At 44.7% G+C, this 27,674-nt stretch overlaps 1 protein-coding gene across 1 annotated transcript in view; it reads left to right on the top strand.

The window, feature by feature from the left end:
• Positions 1 to 3,016: 3,016 nt before the first annotated feature.
• Positions 3,017 to 27,674, top strand: part of NDE1 (nudE neurodevelopment protein 1) — a 29,864-nt gene continuing 5,206 nt past the window's right edge. Inside the window, exons 1-5 of the mRNA XM_036824598.1 lie at positions 3,017 to 3,090; positions 10,373 to 10,498; positions 11,677 to 11,830; positions 16,468 to 16,616; positions 26,561 to 26,697. Coding sequence (XP_036680493.1) covers positions 10,416 to 10,498; positions 11,677 to 11,830; positions 16,468 to 16,616; positions 26,561 to 26,697 — 523 coding nt within the window. The 5' untranslated portion in view covers positions 3,017 to 3,090; positions 10,373 to 10,415. The remainder of the gene's footprint in view (positions 3,091 to 10,372; positions 10,499 to 11,676; positions 11,831 to 16,467; positions 16,617 to 26,560; positions 26,698 to 27,674) is intronic.

Raw genomic sequence — 27,674 nt, forward strand, 5'->3', positions numbered from 1 at the left:
AGAAACAGGTTAACTTTGCATAAGGATCAGCAAGTAAAAATTGCCAAAAGAACTTTTTTCCCCCTGAAGTCTGTACTGTGAGGCAACTTCATTAGGCAATCCACATTAAGTGGGGGAGATTTCAGGGGAAGCTAATACATCCCTGCAGGCGTCCTTGTAGACAGGTGTTGTGGAGGGCAAGATCAAACACGTAGCTGAAGAACCCTTTGTGCTTGTATTCCATTTCCAGAAGGCAGATGACAAGTCCACACATCATCTGCCTGCTTAGGTATTTATTACTGCTGAGTAAATCTTCATTGTGTCTGTGTGTGGGTAGTATTCTCCAAGTGGGAATTAGAACAGATGAAAAACAACCCTGTTTCTAGCGTTTTGGTTTTTTCACAGTACCAAAAAATATGCTTCTCTTTAGAGATTTTTTTTCTCTCCTTTTCATTCTAGTTGAGTATCTCTGAACACAGACAGTACTAACTAAAAATATAAAAAGGAAACAAAATAATTGTGGATTTTAAAATTGCTTTTTAAAAAAGGTTGTAGCCATAAAATAAAGATCAGACACATTTTGTTTGACATTGCTTGGCATTCTTTCAAGTCCAGAGCTGTGCCTGGTGTCAATAAGTAAATGCAGTAAATAAAAACGTTATCAATCATACCAAATGGAAGGCTAATGAAAAGTTTAGTGTTTTGAAATAATAAATTATGATGGAAGGATTTAAGCAAGAGAAACCCAGCTTTCTGCTCATTAATATCTGAAAGCTACAAGGAAAACAAATTGAATAGAGGGGAAAAAGTTTTAAAGTATACCAAAATTTCCCTTTCATTTTTTTAAGGTTTTATCCAATAACAAACCCATTTACCTAAACACCTATTCCTGAAGAGGAGTTTAGATAATCATTTCAATATCTTCTCCCTTTTATTTTTAATGGAAAAATGAAGGAAATTGAAAATCAACTGGTTTAAATGACTTAATGTCATGTAGTCAGTACTGATAGCTCATCAACTTGTGGTTTAGTTTATGTTTTAACTGGAGTGATTATTCTCTGCCCAGAAACCTCACAGAATGGTGAGGCTCTGGAAAGTGTCAAGGGGGTGCAAATGATTTATTAGCATTTGGGGCCAGGATGGAAGTTTCCTAAAAGACACCTTGATACTTTCCTTAACCCCGTTGATGTAAGTGGTAGTTCCCTTTTGCATCTCTGAGCTTCTTTCAGGAAGTAGCAAGGAGTCGAAGTAGAATTAAAGGCCAATCTTAACCATGGCAGGGATGCAGGAGGGATTCTATGACTGTGGTTGGAGGCCTCAAAGCAGCTAAGATCTCTGCCTGTAGCATTGTGCTGAAGAACACCGGTGTAGGAGTCAAACAGACCCAGCTTTGAAGTCTGATTTGTTGTTTATTAATTGTGAAACTTTGGGCAATGCATTTAACTTCCTGCACCCTTTTCTCAGCTTTAAAATGAGAACCATAAAAGTGCTTTCCTGTGGTTCTCATCATCTGGGTCTCAGCTCCATTTTCACCTGGTAGAGTGGCTTTCCCTGACATTCTATCTGCAGGGACCCCTCCCCAGCCCCTTTCAGTCACATGACCTTGCTTTATTCATAGCACTTATTAGCATCTGACATTATTTCACTGTTTCTGTTTGCTGATTTAGTGTCCTTTCTTAGTACTGTAAGCCCTTTGAGGACAGGTGTCTTGTCTGACATTTATTTTGATATAAGTGAGTGCTCAATAGATATTCGTTGGTGAACATCAAGAAGTTAGCATTATGCCTGGCCTAGATAACCAATTGAAAAATCATGATCACTACATAGATTGTACTTAACTATGTGCTTAGGCACTGTCCTAAACGTTTTACAAATGCCACGTTGACTCATTTCGTCTCTGCATAACCCCATTTTATAGATGAGGAAAGTAAGTCACAGAGAGAATAACTTGCCCAAGATCATACAGCTACTAAGGGACAGAGCAAGGATTCAAAGGCAGGCTGGAAAACAAACTCCTGTAAAGGAGTTTTGCTGCCTTTGAAGAAGAAGATAATGATGTCAAAAATGTTATATTGGTTGTGGGACTTCCCTGGCAGTCCAGTGGTTAAGACTTTGCCTTCCAATGCAGGGGGCGTGTGGGTTCCCGGTTGGGGTTCCATCCCTGGTGGGGGAGCTAAGATGCCCACATGCCTCCCAGCCAAAAAACCGAACATAAAATAGAAGCAATATTATAACAAATTCAATAAATATGTTAAAAATGGTCCACATCGGGCTTCCCTGGTGGCGCAGTGGTTGAGAATCTGCCTGCCAATGCAGGGGACACGGGTTCAAGCCCTGGTCTGGGAGGATCCCACATGCCGCGGAGCAACTGGGCCCGTGAGCCACAACTACTGAGCCTGCGCGTCTGGAGCCTGTGCTCCGCAACAAGAGAGGCCGCGACAGTGAGAGGCCCACGCACCGCGATGAAGAGTGGCCCCCACTCGCCGCAACTGGAGAAAGCCCTCGCACAGAAACGAAGACCCAACACACCCAAAAATAAATAAATAAATAAATAAATTAAAAAAAAAAAAATGGTCCACATCAAAAGGTCTTTAAAAAAAAAAGAAAATTTTATATTCGTTGTAAAGTTGTGGGGAGGACTTGGAGCATTGCTTATCCTAATTGGACCTATATCTTTGTCCTTCTATCTGCTTTGGGGAAAAGCCAAGAACAGGAAAATGCAACCGGTGTCAAGGGGAGGGAGTCATATTTTCTTGAAGTGCGTGGCCCGCAAGTCCCAGCCCGTCCCCCCGGTGTCCAGGGAGCACCCTGCAGCCTCCAAGGCGGACCAGAACCCTGCCCAGCAGCGGGAGCCTCCCAGGGCCCCTCCCGCCAGCCCTCCCAGAGCCGCCGCGTGGCCGCGCCGCGCCCGGGCCCTGGGAAAAAAGTTTCCAAAAGGCGCTGCTAGGCGCTGATTGGCCGAGGCAGACGCGGTCCCGTGGCGCGGCAGCCAATGGGCGGCGCCGGCCGCGGGCGCGGGCGCGGGGGCGGGGGCTGGGGGCCCGGGGCGCACCGCCCCCAGCCGCTGCCGCAGCAGCCGCCACCGCCGCCGGTCCTCACAGCCGGAGCCGGGTAAGTGCGGTGCTGCGGCCCCCGGGTTGGGGGCTTCCCGGGGACTGCCAGCGCCACCGCCACCGGGAAACTCTTCTGCCCGCCCCGGCGCCCGCCACGCTCTCGGGACCCCGGGCCGCCGCCGTGCAGGGGCCCTGGCGCGCCCCTCACTTGCGCGTCGCTTCCCGGGTGCTGGGCTCGAAAATCGCGCTTCCCTGGAGCCTCCCTTCTTAACTTTGTGCCTTCACACCCTCGTGTCCCTCGCGCCTGGTTCCTCACCCTTGCCAGCTTTCTTTCTGTTTCTGCGCTCGCCTCTCTCCGACCCCGCTGCCCTCCCCCTCCGTCCTAGACTTCCTCGGTCCTTCTGCTCTCCTCGTCCCGGGTCCCCGCAGCCCGGCGGCTCTGCCCTCCTGTTCCCTCCCACCCCGACTCCCCTGGTCTCCCTTCTCGCTCAGTTTTCTGCCCCTCAGTCCTCGCCACCGCCTTCTGCTGCCCCCACCGCCCCTCATTCCTCGTAGCCCCTCTCCCGCGCACGTCCCCACCCGCCTCCACCCTCGGTGCAGGCCTCTTTCCGAAAACCTCCCTCCTCCTCGGCACTTCCCTCCCTTTGGGGACGTGTTTGGAGCGGTCTTCCTCCCTCCGCTTTCCTCAGATCTCTGTTGCAGGACGGTTCAGATTTCCCCTGACAGCACTTTGGGGAAGGATTGGATAAAGGATGAAAACGCTTATTCTACAGCTTGAATGCGGTGGCTGGGCTTACCTGCCTCTCTGAGGTCATAGGAAACCCCGCCATCACCTTGATACTACTTTTTGGGGAAGCTACATTATCTTCTCCAGTTATCTCAAGTTCGCTGTCTCCTGAGGGCTCGACCTTCCCGATTTCTTTGTCCAGGGTTTTATCAGGTTGTGCCCCTCTCTACCTTTAGGCCCCTTTTAACTTCCTTTCTAAAGAAACGACCTTTGCAGCATGCGCCGGACAGAAATTTCTCATTTTCTATGCGAGTTTTGTTCATGTATTCTAGGATAGGATGGCATTTTAGGACATGGGTAAGGTACTTTGAAGAGTAATTGGATCCCAGCGACTCCCAGAGCCACTTGTTATCTGACCCCAGCGTTGGTGTTTAACCATTTTTGAAACTTAAAAATGCAGATGATCTATGCCCCTAAAGTGTCAGAGGCCTCTGATTGGTATATTTCATCCCATTTGGTTAATAGTTTCTTAACTTGGCTTATTCTGTTAGGATGTTATTTTTGTTTCCAGAGTGTGTTCTTTTGCTTTAGAATGTGTGAGCCCAGAGAGATTACACTTCCCTTCCTCACAAGATAATTCCCTAACTCGAGCGTGCCTGCATATGGAAAGTTTGTGCCTGCAACTGGTACTGTGTTTGCACCTAGTCCTGACATAGGTGCTTTGTGTCTGCCTCGCTCAGCAGTGCCCAGCACTTAGTAGGTGTGGGGAAATGTTTGAAAAGGAACGGAGGTAGGGGAATGCCACAGTAGGAAAAGCTCCTTCCTTGGCCTCTTGGTTCAAGAAAATAAAAATTATCCTTGGACAGGATAATTTGTTTTCTTTTCGTCCAAGTTTAAGCTTCTTAAAATTTCAAAAGCAATATGTGCTTACTGCAAAAAACAATATATATCTTAGAGAAGTGTCAGGTACAGGTTCGAATCTCAGTGTCTGCCTTACCCCCGTACTGGTATATCCTTACAGACCCTTTTCTATTTGTATACGCAGAGGGAGATACATTTGCAAACAAAAATGGCACTTTCTTAACTTATAAACTTTCTTCCATATCAGTACATTTACTTCTTTTTTTTTTTTTTGAAAATTATTTATTTTATTTATTTTTGGCTGCGTTGGGTCTTCCTTGCTGTGCGCGGGCTTTCCCTAGTTGCGGCGAGCGGGGGCTACTCTTCCTTGCAGTGTGCAGACTTCTCATCGCGGTGGCTTCTCTTGTTGCAGAGCACGGGCTCTAGGCGCGCGGGCTTCAGTAGTTGGGGCACGAGGACTCAGTAGTTGTGGCTTTTGGGCTCTAGAGCGCAGGCTCAGTAGTTGTGGCGCACGGGCTTCATTGCTCCGCGGCGTGTGGGAACTTCCCGGACCAGGACTTGAACCCTTGTCCCCTGCATTGGCAGGCGGATTCTTAACCACTGCGCCACCAGGGAAGCCCAGTACATTTACTTCTTAACTGCACCATTTTCTGATCAGTCCTCTGTCAACAGTTAAGTTCCTCCAGTTTTCCTCTCAGTCAATGATGGTGTACACCCTTGAGCATATGTCCTTGCATGCCTACTGAGGTAGGGAGATCATTACAGACTTTGAAAGCACCGAGACAAGTCAGACTTGCTGACTCTTGACTGATTTTGCCCCAGTAATGTCACTTCTGCAAAATGCAAAGCCTGCGTCATAACGTAGAAGCCGTGGGAGCATGTGCCAGTCTCTGGCAGCTTCTTTCTCTTTCTCCCTTTCCCTTCTGCTCTTCCATGTGTTTTGATTGGGAGAGATTGGGGTTGGGGTGGAGAAGGGCTGTTAATTCCTGATGGTTTATATGTGTGTGTTGCTCCTGACCAGCTGTGCTGGCTTTCTTCACTCAGAGGAGAGCTGAGAAAGGCTTTGTTTTTTCTAGAGTTTTGAAATCAAAGGTGTGTGTCTCAAGTGTGTTTTCAGACTTTCCTGTTAAGTTTGATCATGGAAAATACCCGCCCCCCAAAAACTTGCTGAAACACTTTTGTAAGAGTAATAGATCTAAGTTATCCAAAATAGAAAATAAGTACTTATTGGACCACTTGATCCCAGTTCTTGCATGCTGAAGCACATACATTTGAGGTGCCCATCAGGTTTGTCCACAGAGCTACTGGGACATGACGGCATGATGGTGTATTGAGAACGCAAGTTAGGAAGACATATCCCTGTGGCTCGGATGCAATAAATGCATGCAGTATCCACTTTTAAGATAGTGGGTACAAAGTTGTGTATACTGTGACCAAGCATTAACACTTGCCTGACACAGTGCCTTTCAAAAGACTGCGTGGACCAAAGAGTGAAACTGACCTCCAGTCTATTGGCAACCCCAGGGAGATCTGGAATTTGAATTCAAAGACTCCCTTGCACTTGGGTCTGGTTTGCCACTCTGTTGCACCTATGCAGATGGCCAAGGCATACAATGTTTCTGCTCCAGCTTCCTACGAAACCAAGTGATTGCCTTGCCTACCTACCCCTTACAGTTAAACAGCTTAAAGAGGGTCAAGTTGTTTGGAAATAATGTATTAAATGCCTAACACACCACAAATAGAAGGTGATGATAAAATTCAGTAAATAATGCTGGAAAAGGAGAACCTTTGCCAGTTGTCTTACCTATCTGTGGCAGGGAGTAATGCACATTAGAGCTTTCTGAGACATTTTCAAATGGCCAAAAAAAAAAAAAAAGTTCAGGTTTTTAAGTATGCTGTTTCATAAGAAAGTGAAGTTCAGCTGTTACTTCTTTCCTCTTAGCCTCTAGCATAGTTTTTCTCTTCCCTAGGGGTGTTTTTAAAATGCAGGGGCTGTAATTAGAGCCACAGTGGAAGTGCCTCCTAAAATATCTCAATATCATTTCTTTACTGAGGCTTAAGTTATAAGCCTCACTGGCTGTGATAAAGAGCCCTTTTCTAAAACTCATCTGTGGTAAGATTGCAGGATGAAGGTTATTAAATTCCAGTAACTGTATCAGATACTCCTCATCATGTACACCTGGGGAGGGGGTAGTTTCCAACATGGCACCCTGTCCTCCAGCCCCTTCCCATTAATGAGATGCCACTCAGGTGCTGAGGGAGAAAGGTTTTTCCCCATCCTGTTAAGTATCTTAGGGATTTACAGAAGTAAACTATAAACTAGCCTTCAGAGGGTCTCTTGCTTCTTTTCCTTAACCTCACATCCCCTTCCAGTGAGTGACCAGTCTCTATCTTTCCCTGTGTTCCTTCCTTCCACAAGCATTTATTGAAAGCCTATTATATGCCAGGCACTGTTCAAGGAATTGGGAATAAAAAAGCAAGATGGTGAAGGTCCCTGTGCTCAAAACTGACATTCCAGTGGAGGAAGATAAAACAAAAACAAAACTCATAAAGTGATGAAATAAAACAAAGCAGGGGTTAATATGATAGTGAAGGGCTGGAGGAGGTATTTGGTGGGATGTTCAGATAAGGTCTCTCTGGGGAAGACAGTTCAGCTGTGATCTGAACAGCAAGAAGGAAATCTGCTAGCAGAGATCTGAGGGAAGAGCATTCCAGGCAGAGAGAACAGCCAGTTCAAAGACCCTGAGTGGGAGCAAGCTTGGTGTGTTCAAGGAACAGAAAGAAGGCAGTGTGGCTGCAGCGTAAGCGAGTGAGGGGTAGGGCTGTAGGAAATATTTAGAGAAGTGGGCGGGGACTCATTACGTTGAACTTGGACGTGATCTTTTTCCAAACATCAAGAAAAGTCAGTGTACATTCATTGTTCCTAGTTCCTCACTTTCTCACCCTCCTGTACACAGAATTCCTCCCATGCTGTGCAGTTGAGACTGTCCTCAATATGATCATTAATGGCCACACAGCACTCAGTTACAGTTGCATGGGCTCTGGGCTCTTAACGCTATAGACATTGGTTTGGTGACCCCACACTAGATGAGCTCTGGGCTCATTAGAGCTTGCGGCTTGAGCAGGGATTACCAGAATTAGGTTTACCCTTACCCGTCACCATGGTAATTACTGTTATTTACACTCTAGGTGCTCTATCCTTTGTACTTTCAGCAAACAAGATCTTTTACTCCAAACGTTAATTAGACCTCTCTTGTAGCAGAAATCCAGACCTAACTGGTCCAACCAAGAAAGGGAGTTGATTATCTCTCCTAACCTTAAATCAGGAATGACTGGACCCAGGTGTCCGAATGATATTGTCAGGACCCAGTCTCTCCACTTCTTGGCCCTGCTTTCCTTTGTTTTGGCTTCATTCTCAGGCAGGCTCCTCCCTTGTGATAGCAAGATGACCACCACAAACCCTAATGGAAAGAGTTTCTTCTCCCCGCCTACCCCCCTTGGGCTTTGTGGAGATATAATTGACATATAACGTTGTGTAAGTTTAAGGTGTAGCACGTGATGGTTTGAGACGTATATTTTGTGAAATAATTACTACAGTAAGGTTAGTTAACAACTCCAGAGAGTTTCTTTCTTGATAGCTCCATGAAAGGCCTGGGCCTGGACACTCATTGGCTCAGCTTGAGTTACATGCACCCCTGAGCCAATCATTGGCTCAGTTTGGATTAGGCTGATCCTTGTCATTGGTTCAGCTTGGGTTAGGCCCACCTCTGAGCCCGTTACCGATGATGCTGGAGGCATGAGTTCTCCCAGATGCAGAAGATGATGTCAGGTCCATCTGAGCCCCATGGAAGGAGTGTAGAATTGGTTTCCCCAAGGGAATGTTAGGGTGCTGTTACAGAAAGATGGAAGAAGGAATGATGGACTGGAAAAAAAAAAAATCAAATTAACAACTTTCTACTCCATCCAGCTTCTCTGCTTTAGTCAAGCTTTCAGAGAAACTCTGTTCCCCAGAAGGGAGTGGGTGGGGACATGCATGTTTTCTCTGAATTAGGGAAGGGAGAGAAATTTGGAGGAAGAGGTGTGAATACAGGTCCTAACAAATGTAGAGTTATCAGTAAGTACTGTGCTTACTGGTGTAGGTATCATTGTTCAGTTTCTACCAGGGATCCAGAAGTTGGTGATTGTGTCCATGTCAACACTGACATATTTAGCGGAATTATTTGTATATTTAGCCAGATATACAGCTTGTTAGTTATGTCTTGCAGAGTGAGGGGTTGTGTTCATTCTGTTGTCCCCAAAGACAGAACCATGAGCTAGCTTGAGGGGAAGAAGGGACTTTGGAGAGATCTCATTTGGTTTCCTAAAGACCTTTTGACAAGCTCAGAGTCTTAAATAAATTGAGAAAATAAGCTGTTACATTGAGAGGCTCTATCAGCCGGGAGTCCATAGACCGATAACTGTCAATAGAAATTTGTTCCCTAACCTCTGCTCTGGATAGCTCAGCGTCCTCAGAGTCCAGGCCCTTATCAGCACTCCCCTCTGGCTACTATCTAATGTGTCTCCTTTTCTTCTCATACCCAGTTCTCCAAAATCCCATCTACTTCCTCTTCCTCACCTCCTAGTTACTCCTCCACCCTGTTTACCCCTCCTCCCTGTGTTGAAACCATTCTTGCTCACATCACCAGTGACCAACATTTTGCCAAGTCTTGTGGGTGGATATTTCCCAGTCCTTACCTTCCCAGCTTCTCTGTTGCATCTTGGATACTGTGGAACGTTCTCTTTTTTCCCCTTGAAACCGTCTACTCCCAGGACAGCTCACTCTTCTGCTTCTCATCTCTCTCACCTGTTTCTCCTCTGTCTCTGATCACTGTTTCTCTTCCCAGCTTTCAAACACTGGCACTCCTCAGAGATCCATAAATAGTTCTCAGTCAATTATCTCGTGGTTCTGTCACAAGAAAAAAGGAAGAACCAGCTACAAACTCATGATTCTTAAGTTTGTATTGTTAGCCTGGACTTCACCCCGAGTTTCAGATCCAGTGTTGCATCTCGATGTATCACAGGCACGTCCAATTAAAAATGTCCCAAGCTGGGTTCAGTATCCCCTCACCCTAAAGACTTTTCCTTCTGATTCTGTCTCTGGTGATGGGGATGGTGGTGGCACCTGGTTGCCTAAGTTAGAACCCGTGAGACATCCTCCCCTCCCCCCACTAAATGTAATAAATCAGCAAGTCCTGGTAGGTTTTTTTTTTTTAGTACATTTATTTTATTTATTTTATTTTTGGCTGCGTTGGGTCTTTGTTGCTGCACGCGGGCTTTCTCTTGTGGAGAGCTTAGTTGCGGTGCGTGGGCTTCTCATTGCGGTGGCTTCTCTTGTTGCGGAGCACGAGCTCTAGGCACGTGGGCTTCAGTAGTTGTGGCTCGCAGGCTCTAGAATGCAGGTTCAGTAGTTGTGGCGCATGGGCTTATTTGCTCTGCAGCATGTGGGATCTTCCCGGACCAGGGCTCGAACCCACATCCCCTGCATTAGCATGCAGATTTTTAACCACTCTGCCACCAGGGAAGCCCCCTGGTAGGTTTATCCATGGAATGTAATGTGCAGGTGGGCTGTATTTTGTCTGGGTTTAGTTTTAGTTTTTTGGCAAATGTTTTTTGCCACATTTAATCCAGCATAAAGTCTAGGAATTTTTTTTCCCCATTAAAGATCAGCTGTTTAACCAGATGTGGGTAATAATTTTAAAACTTTCTCTTCTAGACATCATGAGACAAGAATAATAATCTTTTCCCCCGTTTTCACAATGGAGGACTCGGGAAAGACTTTCAACTCCGAGGGGGAAGAAGCTAACTATTGGAAAGACCTGGCTATGACCTACAAGCAGAGGTCAGTTCTCCAAAGTTCACCTTGCTTTTTCTTCCCATAGTGATGGCAGCAACCATTTATTGTGGGCCTACTATGTGCCAGGCACTGTGAAGGGCTTAACATACATCTCAGTTAAATCTCAACAGCGTCCCGTGGAGAAACCATTCTCACCCCATTTTACAAATGAGGAAACTGAGCCTCAGTGAAAGCAAGTCAACTTGCCCAAGGTCAGACAGCCAGGGGAGTAACAGAGCTGGAATTTGAACCCCAAAGCCTAGGGTCCTAAGCAAACGGCTGTGCTACTTCCCAGCTTATTTTCTCGCAGGGTTTTATCAGCTCCTGGATGCCGTATCTGGTCTGCCCTTCGTGTGTGGGGAAAGAACTTCTCCCTATGCCTAGCAAAATGGGTTGTTACAGATTTTTAAATTTGAAACCAGTGTTTCAGTGCCCATATCTGGGTTGGAGGGGTGTGTGTGTGTGTGTGTGTGTGTGTGTGTGTGTGTGTGTGTGTGTGTGTGTGTGTGTGTGTGTGTGTGTGTGTGTGTGTGTGTGTGTGTGTGTGTGTGTGTGTGTGTGTGTGTGTGTGTGTGTGTGTGTGTGTGTGTGTGTGTGTGTGTGTGTGTGTGTGTGTGTTTAACGTTGTTTCTTTTTATTTCTCATGGACTCTTGTAATCTACACAGGGAGGTCTTATTCCGGCTCCTGTAATTTCTTTATTCTTAGTTTGATTTAAAGAGAATTTAGGCTTGGTGTTAAAAAAAAAAAAAAGATATCCCTTGACTTTTAAGGATTGAGAAGGTAGAATTGGGTGTTTGGGATATGGGGCAGGGACCCATGATAGTGGTGTGATAAGTGAGCATTTGTATTATGTCCAGTTTCTACTTGCAAATAAATCTGCAGAGAATACACAATCCAAAGTGTGTTTACTACATGTTGGGCTCCAAAAAGTACAAGTGGAATGAATGTGTGGAGAGTGAATTGGTTAAGAAAGGGCTGTGGAGTCAGGCACACCTGGGGGCAGGCCCAAGCTCTGTTTCTGACTTGTTTGACCTCGAGACAAGTCACCTCATCTTCTCATCTGTATAATGAGGACAATGACAGTTTCTGCCTCAAAAGGCAGTTGAATAAAGAGCTGATACATGTATAACAGCAGCACGTAAGCGCTCAGTAAATGATCAGCTAACGCCTGGGAATTCTGTAGGGCAGAGAACACTCAAGAGGAACTCCGAGAATTCCAGGAGGGAAGCCGAGAATATGAAGCTGAATTGGAGACACAGCTGCAACAAATTGAAACCAGGAACAGGGACCTGCTGTCAGAAAACAACCGCCTTCGCGTGGAGCTGGAAACCATCAAGGTGAGGGGGTGAGAAGGGGACGCATGCAGGTGTGGATGGCGTCCAGCGCCGTGACTGGAAAAGGGAGCCTGCAGACTTGGCCCCGGGCTCACTCCCACCCCCAGGCCTGCCGGGCACGTGTGGCACTTGAATTCTTGATGCCCCTGATGGAGGCGCTCTGTGAGAGGCAGGTCTCACACATGTCCCACGGCCATTCTTGGCTGTTGGTGACGATCCTGCAAGGCACGTGGAAGGTAGACCTTTCTAGAGTATGGAGTGTCTCTGGAATTGCTGATTGTTATATTATAAGGCCCAGGGTTATGCTGTCCAGAATGGTCACCCCTAGCCACGTGCGGCTACTGACATTAAGTTAATTAAAATAAAATAAATAGAAATTTAATTCCTCAGTCATACTAGCCAATATTTCAAGTGCTCAAAGGCCACACGTCTCTAGTGGGTGTCACTGTGGGACAGAGAGGCTGTAGAATGTCTTCATCGTTACGGAAAGTCCTGTTGGACAGAGCAGATTCCTCAGCCTGGGCACTGTTGACATTTGAAGGCAGCCACATGATTCTCTTGTGGGGGCTGAGTTTCATACTGTGGGCTGTTTAACAGCATCCTGGTCTCCACCCACTAGATGCCAGTAGCACCCCCTCCCCCAGGTTGTGACAACCAAAAATATCTGCAGACATTGCCAAGTATCTGGAGAACCACTTCTCTGCAGGGTAAAGAATGCCTTTTGGACACTCTGTAGAGCTTAGCAGATGATCACAAAGTGTAACTCTGTGCCCTAGGGACAGCTCTCAGCCCTCACTGCCAGGCAGGGTCACCTGGCCAGCCTCATAAACATCAGACAGGCCTGGACCCACCCTGCCCTGAGATTCCCATTCTCAGGAAGTCTGGGTGGGGCCCCAGCATGTCTGCATGTCTTGTTTTTTTTTTTCTGTTTAAAACAAAGCTCCTCATATATATTTTGCTGAGCCACTGGGAGAACTAGCCAAGGCCCTGCCGTGTGAGTCCCGGGCTAGGTGTGATGCACAGTGGAAGGGGATGTGTCCCTTGCCCTCTGGAAGCTTTGTGGGGAAGACAGACCTAACAGCTGGAAGCACTTAGCGAAAAGATGCTCAGTTATGTGGTACGGGCCATGAGATCCTCCTGAGAGAGATTTGCACGGGTTGGAGACAGCGTCATGGAGGAGATGGGAGGGACTTGAGCTGGTGTTTGAAGGTGTGTGTGTGTGTCTAGCCAGCAACTTGGTGTACAAGGGTTTGATGAAGAGTTAATATGGAACTGCCACAGACACGGGCAAGAATGACTGTCAAGTGGACCTTGGGAATCTGGCTTTACTAGCACGTGGGAGAAAGCGGGGCCAACAAACGGATTGGGGATCGAGGGGTGGGGAGTAGCAGAGGGAGGACCACACAGACCGTAGAAACTGAGCAGTGGACTCTGAGCTTTTACGGCATGGACCACAGAGCCCGCTGGCCACCCACGGGTCAGTCTGGCCCATAGATGTTGTTCGCTTAAGCCTTTAGTGGTTTTCACTCAACGTTGTATCATGAAAGTTTTCAAGCACACAGTAGGGTTGAAAGAATTTTCCAGTGAACACCTGTATCCACCACCTGGGCTCTACCAATGACCTTTGCCATACTTACATACTTTATTATATATCTATCCATCCATCAGTCCATCTCCCCAATGCATTTCAAAGTGAATCACCAACATCTGTACACTTCCCTGTAAATACTGCAGTAGGCTGTTAACTAGAGGTGAGGGTTTGCTTACAGTTTGTTCTTTTGATAGTAAAATATATATCTTTAGTGGGGTTTTTTTTTTTAAATACTTAGTATCAACATTCAGAGTTGTGAGGCTTCTTGTGAAAACGTAGATTTCCGACTTCCTTTGATCTTCCTTTGGTGGATCTGGTTACCCCAGGCCGGCCTTCTTCCACACCGGCAAAAAGCTGAGTTGTGGTTGCTTAGACAGAGCAAGCCTTCTCCAGTTTGCCCCCGCTCCCCACTTCTGTCCTTTCCCCCCCAACTCTGACACCGGGGACTGAGTGTCTTTCGCTGCTTACACGTGGCCCACGTCACTCCTTTTGTTAACAGCCTGGCCCCTGCCCTAGGCACTGGGGAATTTTTACAGCCCTTACACTGAAGGGGGCTCAGGGATGGGAAGACTAGTGGTATGAACCATCGTTTGGAGAGGGTAGGAGGACGTGCTGACTAAATATCATGCAGTTGCTAAGTAATTAACCACTTCCAGACTGAGCCACTGAACCGGCAGAAGACCTCTTCATTGCAACTACATGGCAGGTTCACGAGACACAGGGTGTGAAGCAGGCGAGGAAACAGAACTACCTTGGAGTGAAGAACTGCCCCCAGCACATATTTCTGTCACCTAAGAGGAAAGTCTTCAACTGAGTCAGACTCCTTGACAAGTGGCTTATTCATTGCAAGTTGAATAAAAAAGCTTGCAAGGGATCCAACAGAGCATCTATTGATGCCTCCATCAGCTGACAGTTTATTATAATTAGCCCCAAATGAAAGCGCAACAGCTTTTCATGTCCCCAAGTTCAAAGGACAACATGTGAATCCTTATGCTGGTGGACAAGCCCAGTAGCTGCGTCTTCTTGGAACCTGTGTTGGAATTTAGGTTAATGACCTAGGATCCTGCATCCTCCTGTTTTATTTGGGGAGGCACCCAAATCAAGGGTGGGAAGCCATCAGAGCCACGCCTGGGAATTCGCCCGTGCCTGGGCCTGGTCTGCCCCTGCTTGTCTGAGCCAAGACGCTTCTGTGCTCATAGCCAGGAAACAGAGTATCAGAGGAGACCGAGCAAAGCAGCGTGAGGATGTGACACCCCTCCCTGTCCTCGCCCTGTAAATAATCTGCCTGTTCTGTGGACCTTCTTCTTTCACCGTGGCTCTGGCCACGCCTCTCTGGCCCGGTCACCATTACATCACTCTCCCCAGTGCCTCCAGACTGTTTCTAGCAACAGCTTTGTTTACTGGACTGACTCAAGAAGAGGAGTTGGCCTGTTTTTCTAACTTTCTAATTAGACTTGGGCCTTTCCTGTGGGAAGTGAGTGTTTTCTTTCATGTTTGTAGATGAAGGAAAGGTGGTAAGGGTGTCTGACGATGGAAAGTAATTTGAGAAAGGAGCCAGAGCCGGAGTGAGTGAGTGAGTGAGTGTGTGTGTGTGTGCGTGTGTGCGTGCGTGTGTGCGCACACACATGTGATCAGTTCCTATGTGACCTGGATGGAAGTAGTTGAGGGCAGTTTAGTGTAGTTGTTCTAAGAGCGCAAGCCCAGGTGGCCAGGATGGATCTTGGCTCAGTCATGTGCTTCCAGTTGACTTTGGGCTGACGAAGTGACTGAGCCTCAGTTCCCATGTCTCTGAAATGGCGTTAAATGAGGCAACAAAAACAGCCTCCTGAGCCCAGAGGCTGGCACAGAGTAGACCTGTGGTAAATGTTAGCTGCCGTAGCTGCGCAGCAGCAGGTTGGTTGAGACGTCATGTGGGCTGTGCCTTGCCTTGGAAAGCACCGGCTAGATCACCCTAAGCTTCTTTTGGTAAAAACAACAGTTTTGTTTTTTTCCTTCTTCCCTTCCCTCCTGCCTCCCTTTCCCTCCCTCCCTTCTCTCTCTCCCTCCTCAGAGGCCCAGAACTTCCTAACTCCCCCATGCCGCAGGGAGAGTGTCCTGGGTCACAAAGTCAGAACAGTTGTCAAACTGAGTCCATGATCTGACTGTGAGGCACAGGCAACAAAGCCGTTGTGATTCCTGCTATTCTGTCTGTAATCCAGGGGAATCACGTGAAGTGCATCGGCATTGCCCTTGTGGATCAGGCTCGGAGAGGTTTATGAGGCTTTCTGTGGCTGTGGACGCCTTGCACAAAATGATCACTTTGAAGATTGGTGGGGGCTGCTTGATACCAGAGGCTGCAGGGACCAGTGTGGGAGGCGGCAGGTATAAGATGCTCAGGAAGCACTCGGGCCTTGACAGCTTGATGGCCCCCGTTCCCCACATCATCCCTCATTTGCTTAAGAGTCCATGTCTGTGGACAGAAGGTTCTCCTGACTGAGCTTAGGCTTGTCCTCTGGCATCCTGAGTGAGTGTGATGGGAAGGCTGGTCCCACAAAGATCCTAGAATAAGGGAGAGAGAAATCCCCTAAAGAAATTGGCGTGGGACTTCCCTGGTGGCGCAGTGGTTAAGAATCCGCCTGCCAGTGCAGGGGACACGGGTTCGAGCCCTGGTCCGGAAAGAATCCCACATCCTGTGGAGCAACTAAGCCTGTGTGCCACAGCTACTGAGCCTGCGAGCCACAACTACTGAAGCCCGCGCACTGCAATGAAGAGTAGCCCCCGCTCGCCGCAACAGGAGAAAGCCCATACGCAGCAACGAAGACCCAACAGCCAAAAATAAATAAATAAATAATAAAAATAAATTAATTATAAAGAAATTGGCGTGCCGGCGGGCTGTGCAGAGGGGGAGGAATGGGTGCTCAGCAGCTAGGGACAACACACATGCGCTGCAACGGAGAGCGTTCTGTCCCAGGATTAACCTTCAGTGTCCTAAGGAGATGACAGGGAAGGGAGATAAACATCCTCGTCGGGAGTCTTAAATCATTCACTCAGTGTTGATTCTGTCCTTCAGGAGAAGTTTGAAACGCAGCATTCTGAAGGCTACCGGCAGATCTCAGCCTTAGAGGATGACCTTGCCCAGACAAAAGCCATTAAAGATCAACTTCAGAAATACATCAGAGAGCTGGAGCAAGCCAATGACGACCTGGAAAGAGCCAAACGGTACGTTGGGAAGGAGAAAAGAGGTTTGGGAGCCTTTTGTCTCTGGGTACCAGGCACTGTGCTGAGGGTAGAGAATTCAGCAGTGAGCAAAGCCAGTGCCCTTGTGGGTCCTACAGCCTCATAGGAAATGGGCAACAGGCAGCAAGTGCTGCAAGCCCAGGGTGCTGTGGGAGCATGTGATTGGTTATATTAATTTGTCCATTGCTGGGAGAATATTAGGCAAGGCTTCCCAAAGGAAATGCCATTTAGGCTAAGACCGAGGGATGCCTAGGCATTTTCCAGGAGAAGAGTGTGGGGTGAGAACATTCCAGGCAGAAGGACAAGCATGTGCTCAATAAATAGGCCCTAAGATAGGACAGTATTTCTTAAACTGATGTTCTGAAGTTTAGCAGAATACTAACAATAATAAGTAAGTTATTGAATAACTACTCTGAGCCAGGCACTTTTTTTTTTTCTTAAGAAAACGTTTTTTTTAAAAGATTTAGATATAAATTACATACAGCGATACGCACAGATCTTAAGAAGTGTACAGTTTCATCAGTGTGGACAAATGTGCACATGCCCCACACTCCTGTTGAGACACAGGCCCTTGGCACTGCACCCACAGCTCCTTGCATTCTTTTTTGCGGTTGCTTTAGGGACCCCAATACACACGCTCAACTTTTCAGTCTACTTCGTTAATAATGTACCAAATGCAACGGCCTTGCAACCTTAGAGTTTCACTTACCATCCTTGAACTTTATGTGATAGCTGTAATGCGAGAAGGTAAGAGAGTAAAAAGATAGCCTTTTATATTTACCCACAGATTTACAGTTTCTGGTTCATTCCTTCTTGAAGTTTCCCTCTGGTTATCATTTCCCTTCAGCTTGAAGAACTTCCCTTAGGGTTTCTTGTGGTGCAGGTCTGCTGATGGTGAATTCTTCTCGCTTTAGTTTATCTGAAAATGTCTTTCTTTTGCCTTCATTCTTAAAGGATATTTCCACTGGATGTGGAAATCCAGGTTGACAGGTGGTTTTTTTTTTTTTGGTTTTGTTTTTTTTTTTTTTTCAGCACGTTAAAGATGTTCTGCTGTCTTCTGGTCTCCTTGCTGGAAGTCAGAAGTTAGTGGTCATTTGAATAGTCACTCCCCTGTATATAATATGGTGTTTTTCTCTGGCTGCTCTCAGAATTTCTCTTTATTTTTGGTTTTTAGCAGTTTGTGATGTGCCTAGATTTTGTATGTATTTATCCTGTTAGGGGTTTGCTGGGCACTTTGATCTGTAAATTTGTCTTTCGCCAAATTTGACTTTGGTCATTATTTCCTCAAAGCTTTTTGCTGCCCTCTTCTTTCTCTCCTGCCCTTCTGGGACACCAACTACACACATGTTGTGTCCCATGTCCTTTTGATGTTGTCACACAGGTCTCTGAGGCTCTGTTCGTATCTTTTCCTAATTTTCTTTGTCTTGGTTCCTCAAATTAGATCATTTCTATTGATCTGGTTTCAAGTTCACTGACTCCTTCTTCCCTCCTCCAATCTGCTGTTAAGCCAGTTCCAATAATGTTTTATTTTAGATATTTAAGATCTAGAATTTCCTAGTCCTCTACTGAGATTTCTTTCTTTGCATCCTTGAGCATAGTTATAACAACTTTCTTTAAGATCCTTTTCTGCTAATTCTAACATCTGGGTTATCTCAGATGTTAGATGTTCCAGTGATTGCCTTTTCTACTGAGTTTGGGTCACGTTTTCTTGCTTTTCACATGTCTAGTAATTTTGGATGATATTCTGGACATTATGAATGATGTGTTGCAGAAACTATGGATTCTGTTATGTTTCTAATTTGTTTGTTTGTTAAGTAGGCTGAACTCACACTCCAAACTCTGTCTCCCTTTGATGGGTAGTAGGTGAAATCTGTTCGACGCTTTTAACTAGGCTGCTTCAAGTCTGCCATGCACATGCATGGTTCAGGGGTCAGCCAGAGGTGTGGGAAGAGTTTATATGCAGGATTTGGGATTCCGCCAAGGTGGTGGATTTTTATCACTGGAGCTATAGACACAAAGCTTATAAAGATACAGAATTCAGCCACTGCTGTTCCTTCTTCCAAGTGTTGTCTCTCTTCCAAGTGTTGTCTCCCTTCCGGTTTTTGCCAGTGCCTTCAGATCATTGTTTTTCTCGTTTCACCCAGAGTTTGTAGTTGTAATCTATAGGATATTTGGTCTGATACAAGCTACCTTATTATTACCAGAAGTGGGACCTCCTTTTTTTTTTTTTTTTTTTTAAAGGTTATCTCTGGTAACAGCCCTCTTTTTTTTTTTTTTTTTTAATTTTTATTTATTTATTTATTTTATGGCTGTGTTGGGTCTTTCTTTCTGTGCGAGGGCTTTCTCTAGTTGTGACAAGTGGGGGCCACTCTTCATCACGGTGCACGGGCCTCTCATCATAGCGGCCTCTCTTGTTGTGGAGCACAGGCTCCAGACGCGCAGGCTCAGTAATTGTGGCTCACGGGCCCAGTTGCTCCACGGCATGTGGGATCTTCCCAGACCAGGGCTCGAACCCGTGTCCCCTGTATTGGCAGGCAGATTCTCAACCACTGCGCCACCAGGGAAGCCCCTCCTTTTTTTTTTTTAAATCAGTTTGTAAGAGTTCTTTGTGTATTTTTGCTGCTCATCTTTTGTCCCGCATTGAAAAATATTTTTTACAAATAATCTTTTGTCTGTTGACTTTGTGGTATCATTTTTCATACAAATATTTTTCATTTTTGGGTCATCAATTATGTCTTTTATAGCTTCTAGGTTTCCAGACCTCACTAGGGACATCTCCTTGATCGTTTGATTATGAGTGTATTCTCTTAATTTTTTTTGCAAGATTTTTTTATTAATTGTTTTAACTTATGCTTTTAACCTACCTGGAATTTATTTTTGTACCTAGTATATGTGTCCCATTTTATTTTCATTAGGTAGATAGCCACTTGTGCCAGTACTATGTGTTAAACACTCCATCTTTTTTCCACTGAACTGAACGCATCTCTGTCATATGTTAACCTGCCATACAGTTGTTCCTTGGTATCCATGGGGGATTGGTTCCAGGACCCTTGAGGATACCAAAATTTGTGGATGCTCAAATCCCTTATATGAAATGGTGTAGCATTTGCATATAACCTTTGTGCATCCTCCCATATACTTTAAATTATGTCTAATTATAATACCTAATACAATCTAAAATCTGTATAAATAGTTGCCAGTGAGTGGCGAATTCAAGTTTTGCTTTTTGGAACTTTCTGGACTTTTTTTTCCTGAATAATTTTGATTTGTAGTTGGTTGAGTCCAAGGATGTGCAACCCACAGATGTGGAGGACTGACTGTATATTCTGGAATCTAATTCAGGATTCTTCTCTCTTTTTTGTCTAACGTGCAATTTATGAATTACTACCAACACCATAATGACTTGGTTCCTGTGGCTTTGTAGTATTTTCTGATTTTTGGCAAGCCACTGGCTTACGATCATTTCTACCCATATATCCTTGATGAAAGCAAGTCACACGGCCAAGCCCTGTCAAGGGGTGGGAAAGTACATTCCACCCACAGTGAGGCCAAAGCAAGGGTGTGGCTACAGGGAGGATGAAGAATTGGGACCAATAATGCAGTCTATCACAAAGAGATAGTACATTCACGTGATTCAAAAATAATATACAAAGGGGTAGAGTTTTTAAATTCAAATTCAAGCAAATAGAAATTTGTATTATTCCCCCCCCCCCTTTTTTTCCCCCACAAAAGAGCATTCTGTATACAGAATGTATGTACTATTGTACATCTTGCTTTGTCACATAATAGATTTTGGAGGTCATTCTGTAGTAGGGCACAGAGGATTCTTTGTTGTTGTTTTTTTCCAAGTGCATAATATTTTATTGTATGGTTGGTATTGTATGATACATAATTATTTATCCATCCCCCCCACGGCTGGATATTTGCTGCATTTCCATTCTTTTGCATTGATAAGTGTTGCTGTAGTGAATGATATGCATTGCTTGCATAGATGTATATCTGTAGAATAAATTCCCAGAAGTGGAATTCTTGGGTCAAAGGACATATGCATATGTGTTTTGATAGTTTTTTCCCAATTGTTCTCTACATTTGTACCAATTTCCATTCCCAGCACCTATGTGAGTAAGTCTCCATTTTCCAAATAGCTTCACTAAACAGTGTTTTTCAAACTTTGGATTTCTGCCAATCTAATAGGTGACAAATAGGTACATTTCTGAATTATGAGTGATCTTGAGTTCCTTTTCATATATTTAATAACTCTTTTATTTCTTTTTCTGTGAACTCTTTATCTTCTTGCCTGTTTTCAAATTGGATTGCTGGTTGTTTTTTCTCATCAGTTTCTAGGAGATGTTTATATATTTGTTTATGATATGAATTGAAAATGTTGGGAGTTTGTCATTTGTCTTCCATCTTTGTCTATTGCGTATGTTACTATTGAAAGTTATTTGGATTTCTGTGTAGGCAAATTTATCTGCAGTCCCAGGTTTATAAAGCAATTAGCCTATGTTTTCTTCTTGTATTTTTATGTTTCCTTTCTTTCTTTCTCTCTCCTGAAGATGCACTGGATTCACATTTTAGCCACATGCTGAATAGTTGAATGTTACAATCAGATGTGGTAGAGACCCAAATCATCATTATAGAACAAATAAAGTTCTGGAATACTGAAGTTTTATTAAAAAAAAACTTTAAAACATTACAATTTCATTATAAAATTTTAATAGTTATATGTGGAAAATTTGACAGTCTACTGCAAGAACGGCAATTTATCAGCACCATCAGCTATTTGCTTATTTTGGTCTCTCCAACTGTACATCCGCAAAACCAAATGGCTCACTTTTAACTGAGGAAGGAGATGACCTTGTAAAAGGATAACCTTGAAAGACTCCAGGCCTAACTGAATTAACTATAAAAGTAAATATATTCCTTAAAGGGTATTTTGTTTAATATGTGAATGCCAAGATGCCAAAAAGTTCAACGAAGATTAAAATTGATTTAATCTAATTTTTTTAAAAAGTGTCTATGTGTTATTACATAGACACTTTTTTTTTTTTTTTTTTTGGCTCTGCCACATGGCTTGTGTGATCCTAGTTCCCCAACCAGGGATCAAATCCAGGCCCCTGCAGTGGAAGCACAGAGTCCTAAACAGTGGACTGCCAGGGAATTCTCTACATAGACTTTTTTATTTTTAATTTTTTGTGGTAAAAAATTTGACATCAAATTTACCACCTTAACCATTTTTAAGTGTGCAGTTCAGTAGTATCATATGTATTCACATTATTGGCCAACAGCTCTTCAGAACTTTTTCATCTTGCAACATTGAAACTCTATACCCGCTAAACATTAATTCCGCTCCCTGTTCCCTTCAGCCCTTGATAATCACTTTTCTACTTTCTGTTTCTATGATTTTGAATACATTAGAAATTCCATATGAATGGAATCAAATAGGATGTGTCCTTTCGTGACTGGCTTCTTCTCTTAGCATAATGTCCTTGAGATTCGTCCGTGTTGTAGCATGTGACAGGATTTCCCTTTTTTAAGGCTGCATAATATTTCGTTGCATGTATGTACTGCATTTTCTTTATCCATTTATCTGTCAGTGGACACTTGGGTTGCTTCCACCTGTTGGCTCTTATGAATAATGCTGCAGTGAACAAGGGTGTACAGATACCTCTTTGAGATCCTGCTTTCAGTTCTTTTGGGTATGTACCCAGAGGTGGGACTGCTGGATCATACAGTAATTCTACTTTTAATTTTTTACAGAACCTCCATACAGTTTTCATAATGACACACCACTTTACATTCCCACCACATCCTCACCAACACTTGTTATTTTCTGTTCTTGGGATGGAGGCCATTCTGATGGGTGTGAGGTGATACATAGACTTTTAAGTATTTATTGGTGATACATAGACTTTTAAGTATTTATTGGCTCGAAAAGGATATGTTCTTAGTTATCTAACAGATGTATCTCTTAATATTCATATTTACTGAAAATCTCTTTTCCTGCTTAACTATTTTCAGGTTCTCGTAACTGTCCATGAGATTAACAGCTTTCACAGTTTTTATGTATTGCAGCATTTTACTCTTATGATAATAAATATGCAAATACATCAGTTGGCAGAATTTCACCATATAAAGAACATAAAAAAAAAAAAAAAAGAACATAAAGCTTTTTCCACTCAGGGGACAACTAGGATGCTTACCTTTATTTGAAAGCAAATAGTCACATAGTAACAATAAGTCTCTGTGCTGTGCCCTGCTGATATTACTGACTCGGCCTGATTGTATACAGTCAGGGGGTCGTTGATCCACACAGGTTCAGGAATGCCAGAAATGCCGCTGAAGTTGGTTCTCTGGCATTCCAGAAGCCAGTAGTAGATTTTGACCAAATACTGAGTTTAAATTTTTGATCTAGTTGGAATTCATCTTCGGGTGTAGCATGAGGTGTGGATCCAACATTAATTTTTTCCAGGTGGCTACCTGGTAGTCCCCAGACCTAGAATTGAACCAACCATCTTTTCATCGGTGATTCGTGATGCCACCTTTATCATAAATTCTCCTATGTATTTGGATCTATTTCTGGACCTTTGGCTCTCCTTGGTCTGTCTGGTCTTATAACTGTTTCACTCTGCAGCACACTGTTCACTACTGAGGCTTTAAAGAGCGTGTTCTTTGTATCTAGGGGAGCTAGTGCCCCTGTTCTCTTCTTTTTCAGAGTTCTCCTGGCCCATTTTTTCTTCCAGTTTTATTGAGATGTAATTGACATACAGTACTGTATACGTTTAAGTGAACAGCGCAATAATTTGACTTATATGCATCATAAAATGATTATCACAATAAGTTTAGTGAACGTCCATCACCTCATATAGATACAATATTAAAAAATAGAAAAAAGTGTTTTCCTTGTGATGAGAACTCTTAGGATTTACTCTCTTAACAACTTTCATACATAACATAGAGCAGTGTTCATTATAATTATCATGTTGTGCATTGCATCCCTAGTACTTGTTTATCTTTTAGCTAGAAGTTTGTACCTTTTGACCATCTTCATCCAGTTCCCCTTCCTCCTATCCCCCGCGTCTGTAACCACTAATCTGATCTCTTTTTTCATGAGTTTGTTTTGAAGTATAATTGACCTACTGTGTTAGTTCCTGTTATACAATATAGTAATTCAGTATTTCTATACATTTCAAAATGATGGCCACAATAAGTCTAAGATGTCACCATACAAAGATTGTTACATAGTTATTGACTGTATTCCCCACACTGTATTTTTCATACCTGTGACTCATTTATTTTGCTACTGGAAGTTTGTACCTCTTGGTCTTCCTCACCTATTCCTCTCCTCTCCCTAACCTCCTCCCCTCTGGCAACCACCTGTTTATTCTCTGTATCTGTAACTCTGCGTCTGTTTTGTTGTATTTGTTCATTTGTTTTGCTTTTATTTATTTTTTAAAATTCTGGTTTGGCCAATTTTTTTTTTTTTTTAAGATTTATTTGTTTGGTTGGTTGCGCCGGGTCTTAGTTGCGGCAGGCGGGCTCCTTGGTTGTGGCATCTGAACTCATAGTTGTGGCATGCATGTGGGATCTCGTTCCCTGACCAGGGATCGAACCTGGGTCCCCTGCATTGGGAGCACGGAGTCTTACCCACTGTGCCACTGGGTAAGTCCCCATTTGTTTTATTTTTTAGATTACACATATAAGTGAAATATATGGTATTTGTCTTTCTCTGTCTGACTTATTTCACTTAGTATAATACCCTCTAGGTCCATCCATGTTGTTGCAGATGGGAGATCTCATTCTTTTTTGCAGCTAACGTTCCTCTCCTGGCCATTCTTGTTTCATTATCACATCATATTTCAAATCAGTCCCTGGTGCCTGTGTCCCCCAGTAAAAACCTGTTCATATTTTTATTAGATGGTGTTAAACTTATTAGGTAACTTATGGAGAATTGATTTCTTTATGATTTGGGGTCTTCCTCCTCATAAATACCATATGTCTGCATTTTGACAAGCCTCTGTGCCCTACAATAAAGTCTTACATGTTTGCTGTTACATGAATTCCTAGCTATTTCATCTTTTTTTGTTGTTGTTTGACATGCCAGCCTTAGGGTCACTTTAACTGGTTCCAGTCTTGTACTCTAAAAACAACAAAGGATGATATTTATTTATTTATTAAATTTATTTATTTATTTTTGGCTGTGTTGGGTCTTTGTTGCTGCGTGTGAGCTTTCTCTATTTGCAGTGAGTGGGGGCTACTCTTTGCTGCAGTGCACGGGCTTCTCATTGCGGTGGCTTCTCTTGTTGTGGAGCATGGACTCTAGGCACACAGGCCTCAGTAGCTGCGGCACACGGGCTCAGTAGTTGTGGCTCGCGGGCTCTAGAGTGCAGGCTCAGTAGTTGCAGCACACGGGCTCAGTAGTTGCGGCACGTGGGCTCAGTAGTTGTGGCTCGTGGGCTCTAGAGTGCAGGCTCAGTAGTTGTGGCACACGGGCTTAGTTGCTCCGCGGCATGTGAGATCTTCCCAGACCAGGGCTCGAACCCATGTCCCCTGCATTGGCAGGCGGATTCTTAACCACTGCGCCACCAGGGAAGTCCCAAGGGATGATATTTAAATCAGGCACTTTTGGTAACTTTATCTTCTTTACCTCTAAAGACCCTTTGAGGTAGGAACTAATACTAATACTCAATCTGGACATAGTAGAAAGTGCTGAATAAATGAATGATTGATCCTCACTTTGCTGTTGGAGGCCCAGAGGCCCAGAGAGGTTAAGTTGCCCGGGGACACTTAGCTAGTCTTACACGTTAGAGCAAGGTGTTAACTCATGGGTTCCACTTCAAACAAATGCTTCTGATCACCATGAGATACAGTTACGGGGATGTTAAAGGTCTTCTGGAGACGAGCACGGGATCAGTGAGAAAAATTGCTGACATTTATTGAGCACTTATGTGTGAAACATCTGTTGTGTGTTTTGTGTGTTGCTGCACTCCCCAGCCCCCCACCCCATGCGGAGGTTCTGTTATTACCCCTGCTTTGCATGTGAGGAAACTGAGGCCCAGAGAAAGTAGCTTGTCCAGACAGTTAAACAGATTTCCTTATTGCAGCACTTGTCAGTACCCTTTTTTTTTTTTTGGTTGCATTGAGTCTTCATTGCTGTGTGTGGGCTTTTTCTAGTTGCGGCAAGCGGGGGCTACTCTTCGTTGCAGTGCACGGGCTTCTCACTGCAGTGGCTTCTCTTGTTGCGGAGCACGGGCTCTAGGCACTCGGGCTTAGTTGCTCCGCAGCATGTGGGATCTTCCCAGACCAGGGCTCGAACCTGTGTCCCCTGCATTGGCAGGCAGATTCTTATCCACTGCGCCACCAGGGAACCCTGCCAGTGCCTTTAACACGGCATTCCAGTGGCTATCTACACTGTCCAAAAGAAGCGGTTGTTAGGGCAGCTGGGCTGGGGCTGGGCGTTGTGAACTTTTTTAACTTTTTAAGGTAACTGAGGGATGAAGATGGCCTCCCTTAGCTGTTTAAATGCGTGTTATTCCATTGCGTGTGCATTTTAGTGGGACGCTCTGAATGCTGACTGCATCGTGAGTGTCCGAGACAAGATGGAACATGCCGCGTCGCGGCATCTGACCGGGGCCTGTCTGTGGTCCTAATTAGGTCCTGGCTCGTTGCTAAGTGCTTTATGGACATGATCTCATTTAACCCCCCGGGACAGCCGTGTGCACCTCGTGAGCTGAGAGGTTCCCACTGTGCAGGTGAAGAGCCGGCTCCAGGAAGGTTGAGGGGCCTGCTCAGCTCTGTGGGATTAGGACGTGCCAGAGCTGGGACTTGCACCATGTGTGCATGACCCTTCTTGCTTCCCGGGTCTGTAGGTGCCAGACGGATACGCCGTCTGCTGTCTTGGGCAGCTTTGCTTGTCTCTCATCCAGGGCCACGATCATGTCTCTTGAGGACTTTGAACAGCGCTTGAATCAAGCCATTGAAAGAAATGCCTTCCTGGAGAGCGAACTGGACGAGAAGGAGAATCTCCTAGAATCTGTTCAGCGACTGAAGGATGAAGCCAGAGGTCAGGAGGCCTTGGCTTTGCTCTGTGTGTTTCACCGCCGTTGTGCCCTCTCCGGGCCTGAGGGTGTCCTGTCCCACAGCATCACCCGGCATTACCTGTGTTCCGAGGGCAGGGACCACACCGGGCAGGCTGAGCCTTGGTCCCCACTCTGTGCTAAGAATTGTCAGATGTCCAACCCTGTAGAGACCCTTTGTGGGTATGTAAGCCCAGCACCCGCTCTATGCTCAGCAGGAGCACAGGAGTTTGGTGGGGAGAAAATGCCTGTTGATGGAATTGCTAGCCAGCCCATTACTCTTGTGACCTGATGGCTGCTGATACGCGTGGCTTGGAACTCCAGAATCTCATCAGCGTTTGCTCTTTGGAGGTAGCACTTCTAGAGGTAGAGCTCTCTAACTCTAAGACATTAGCAAGTCATCCAAGTTGGGTCCGTAAGAGATTTTGTTAAAGTCCCAATTAATTGTTTATGACATTCATTTGGTTTCTAATGTGTAGCCAGTAGAAGGGGGTTTAGAAAGACAAACTCTTTTAAGTTTAAAAGGTAGTTGTTCCTAAACGCCCATCAGTAATGAAGTGGTTAAGTAAATTACATAGATTTATTTTGTGGAATGTTAAACAGTTCTTCAAACAAATACGGTATAGATATAAATGTAGTCATAGAAAGCTTGTTAGGGGACCACTTCCCTGGCGGTCCAGTGGTTAAGAATCCGTGCTTCCACTGCAGGGGGTACGGGTTCGATCCCTGGTTGGAGAACCAAGATCCCGCATGCCGCTTGGCCAAAAAAATTAAATAAATAAAAAAGCCTGTTAGGACATACCATTGAAGGGGGGGAAACACATAGATAGTAGATGTATGTTTCTATTTACGCTTAATAAAAGTTATTCATCTTACATGCTTAATAGATACACATATAAACTATGTGTGAAATGCAGAGAAAAAGGATTGAGAAGATCTCCCTCATGTTACAGTGATTAGGAGT

Source organism: Balaenoptera musculus, chromosome 15 (genome assembly GCF_009873245.2).
Source record: "Balaenoptera musculus isolate JJ_BM4_2016_0621 chromosome 15, mBalMus1.pri.v3, whole genome shotgun sequence".
NCBI lineage: Eukaryota > Metazoa > Chordata > Mammalia > Artiodactyla > Balaenopteridae > Balaenoptera > Balaenoptera musculus.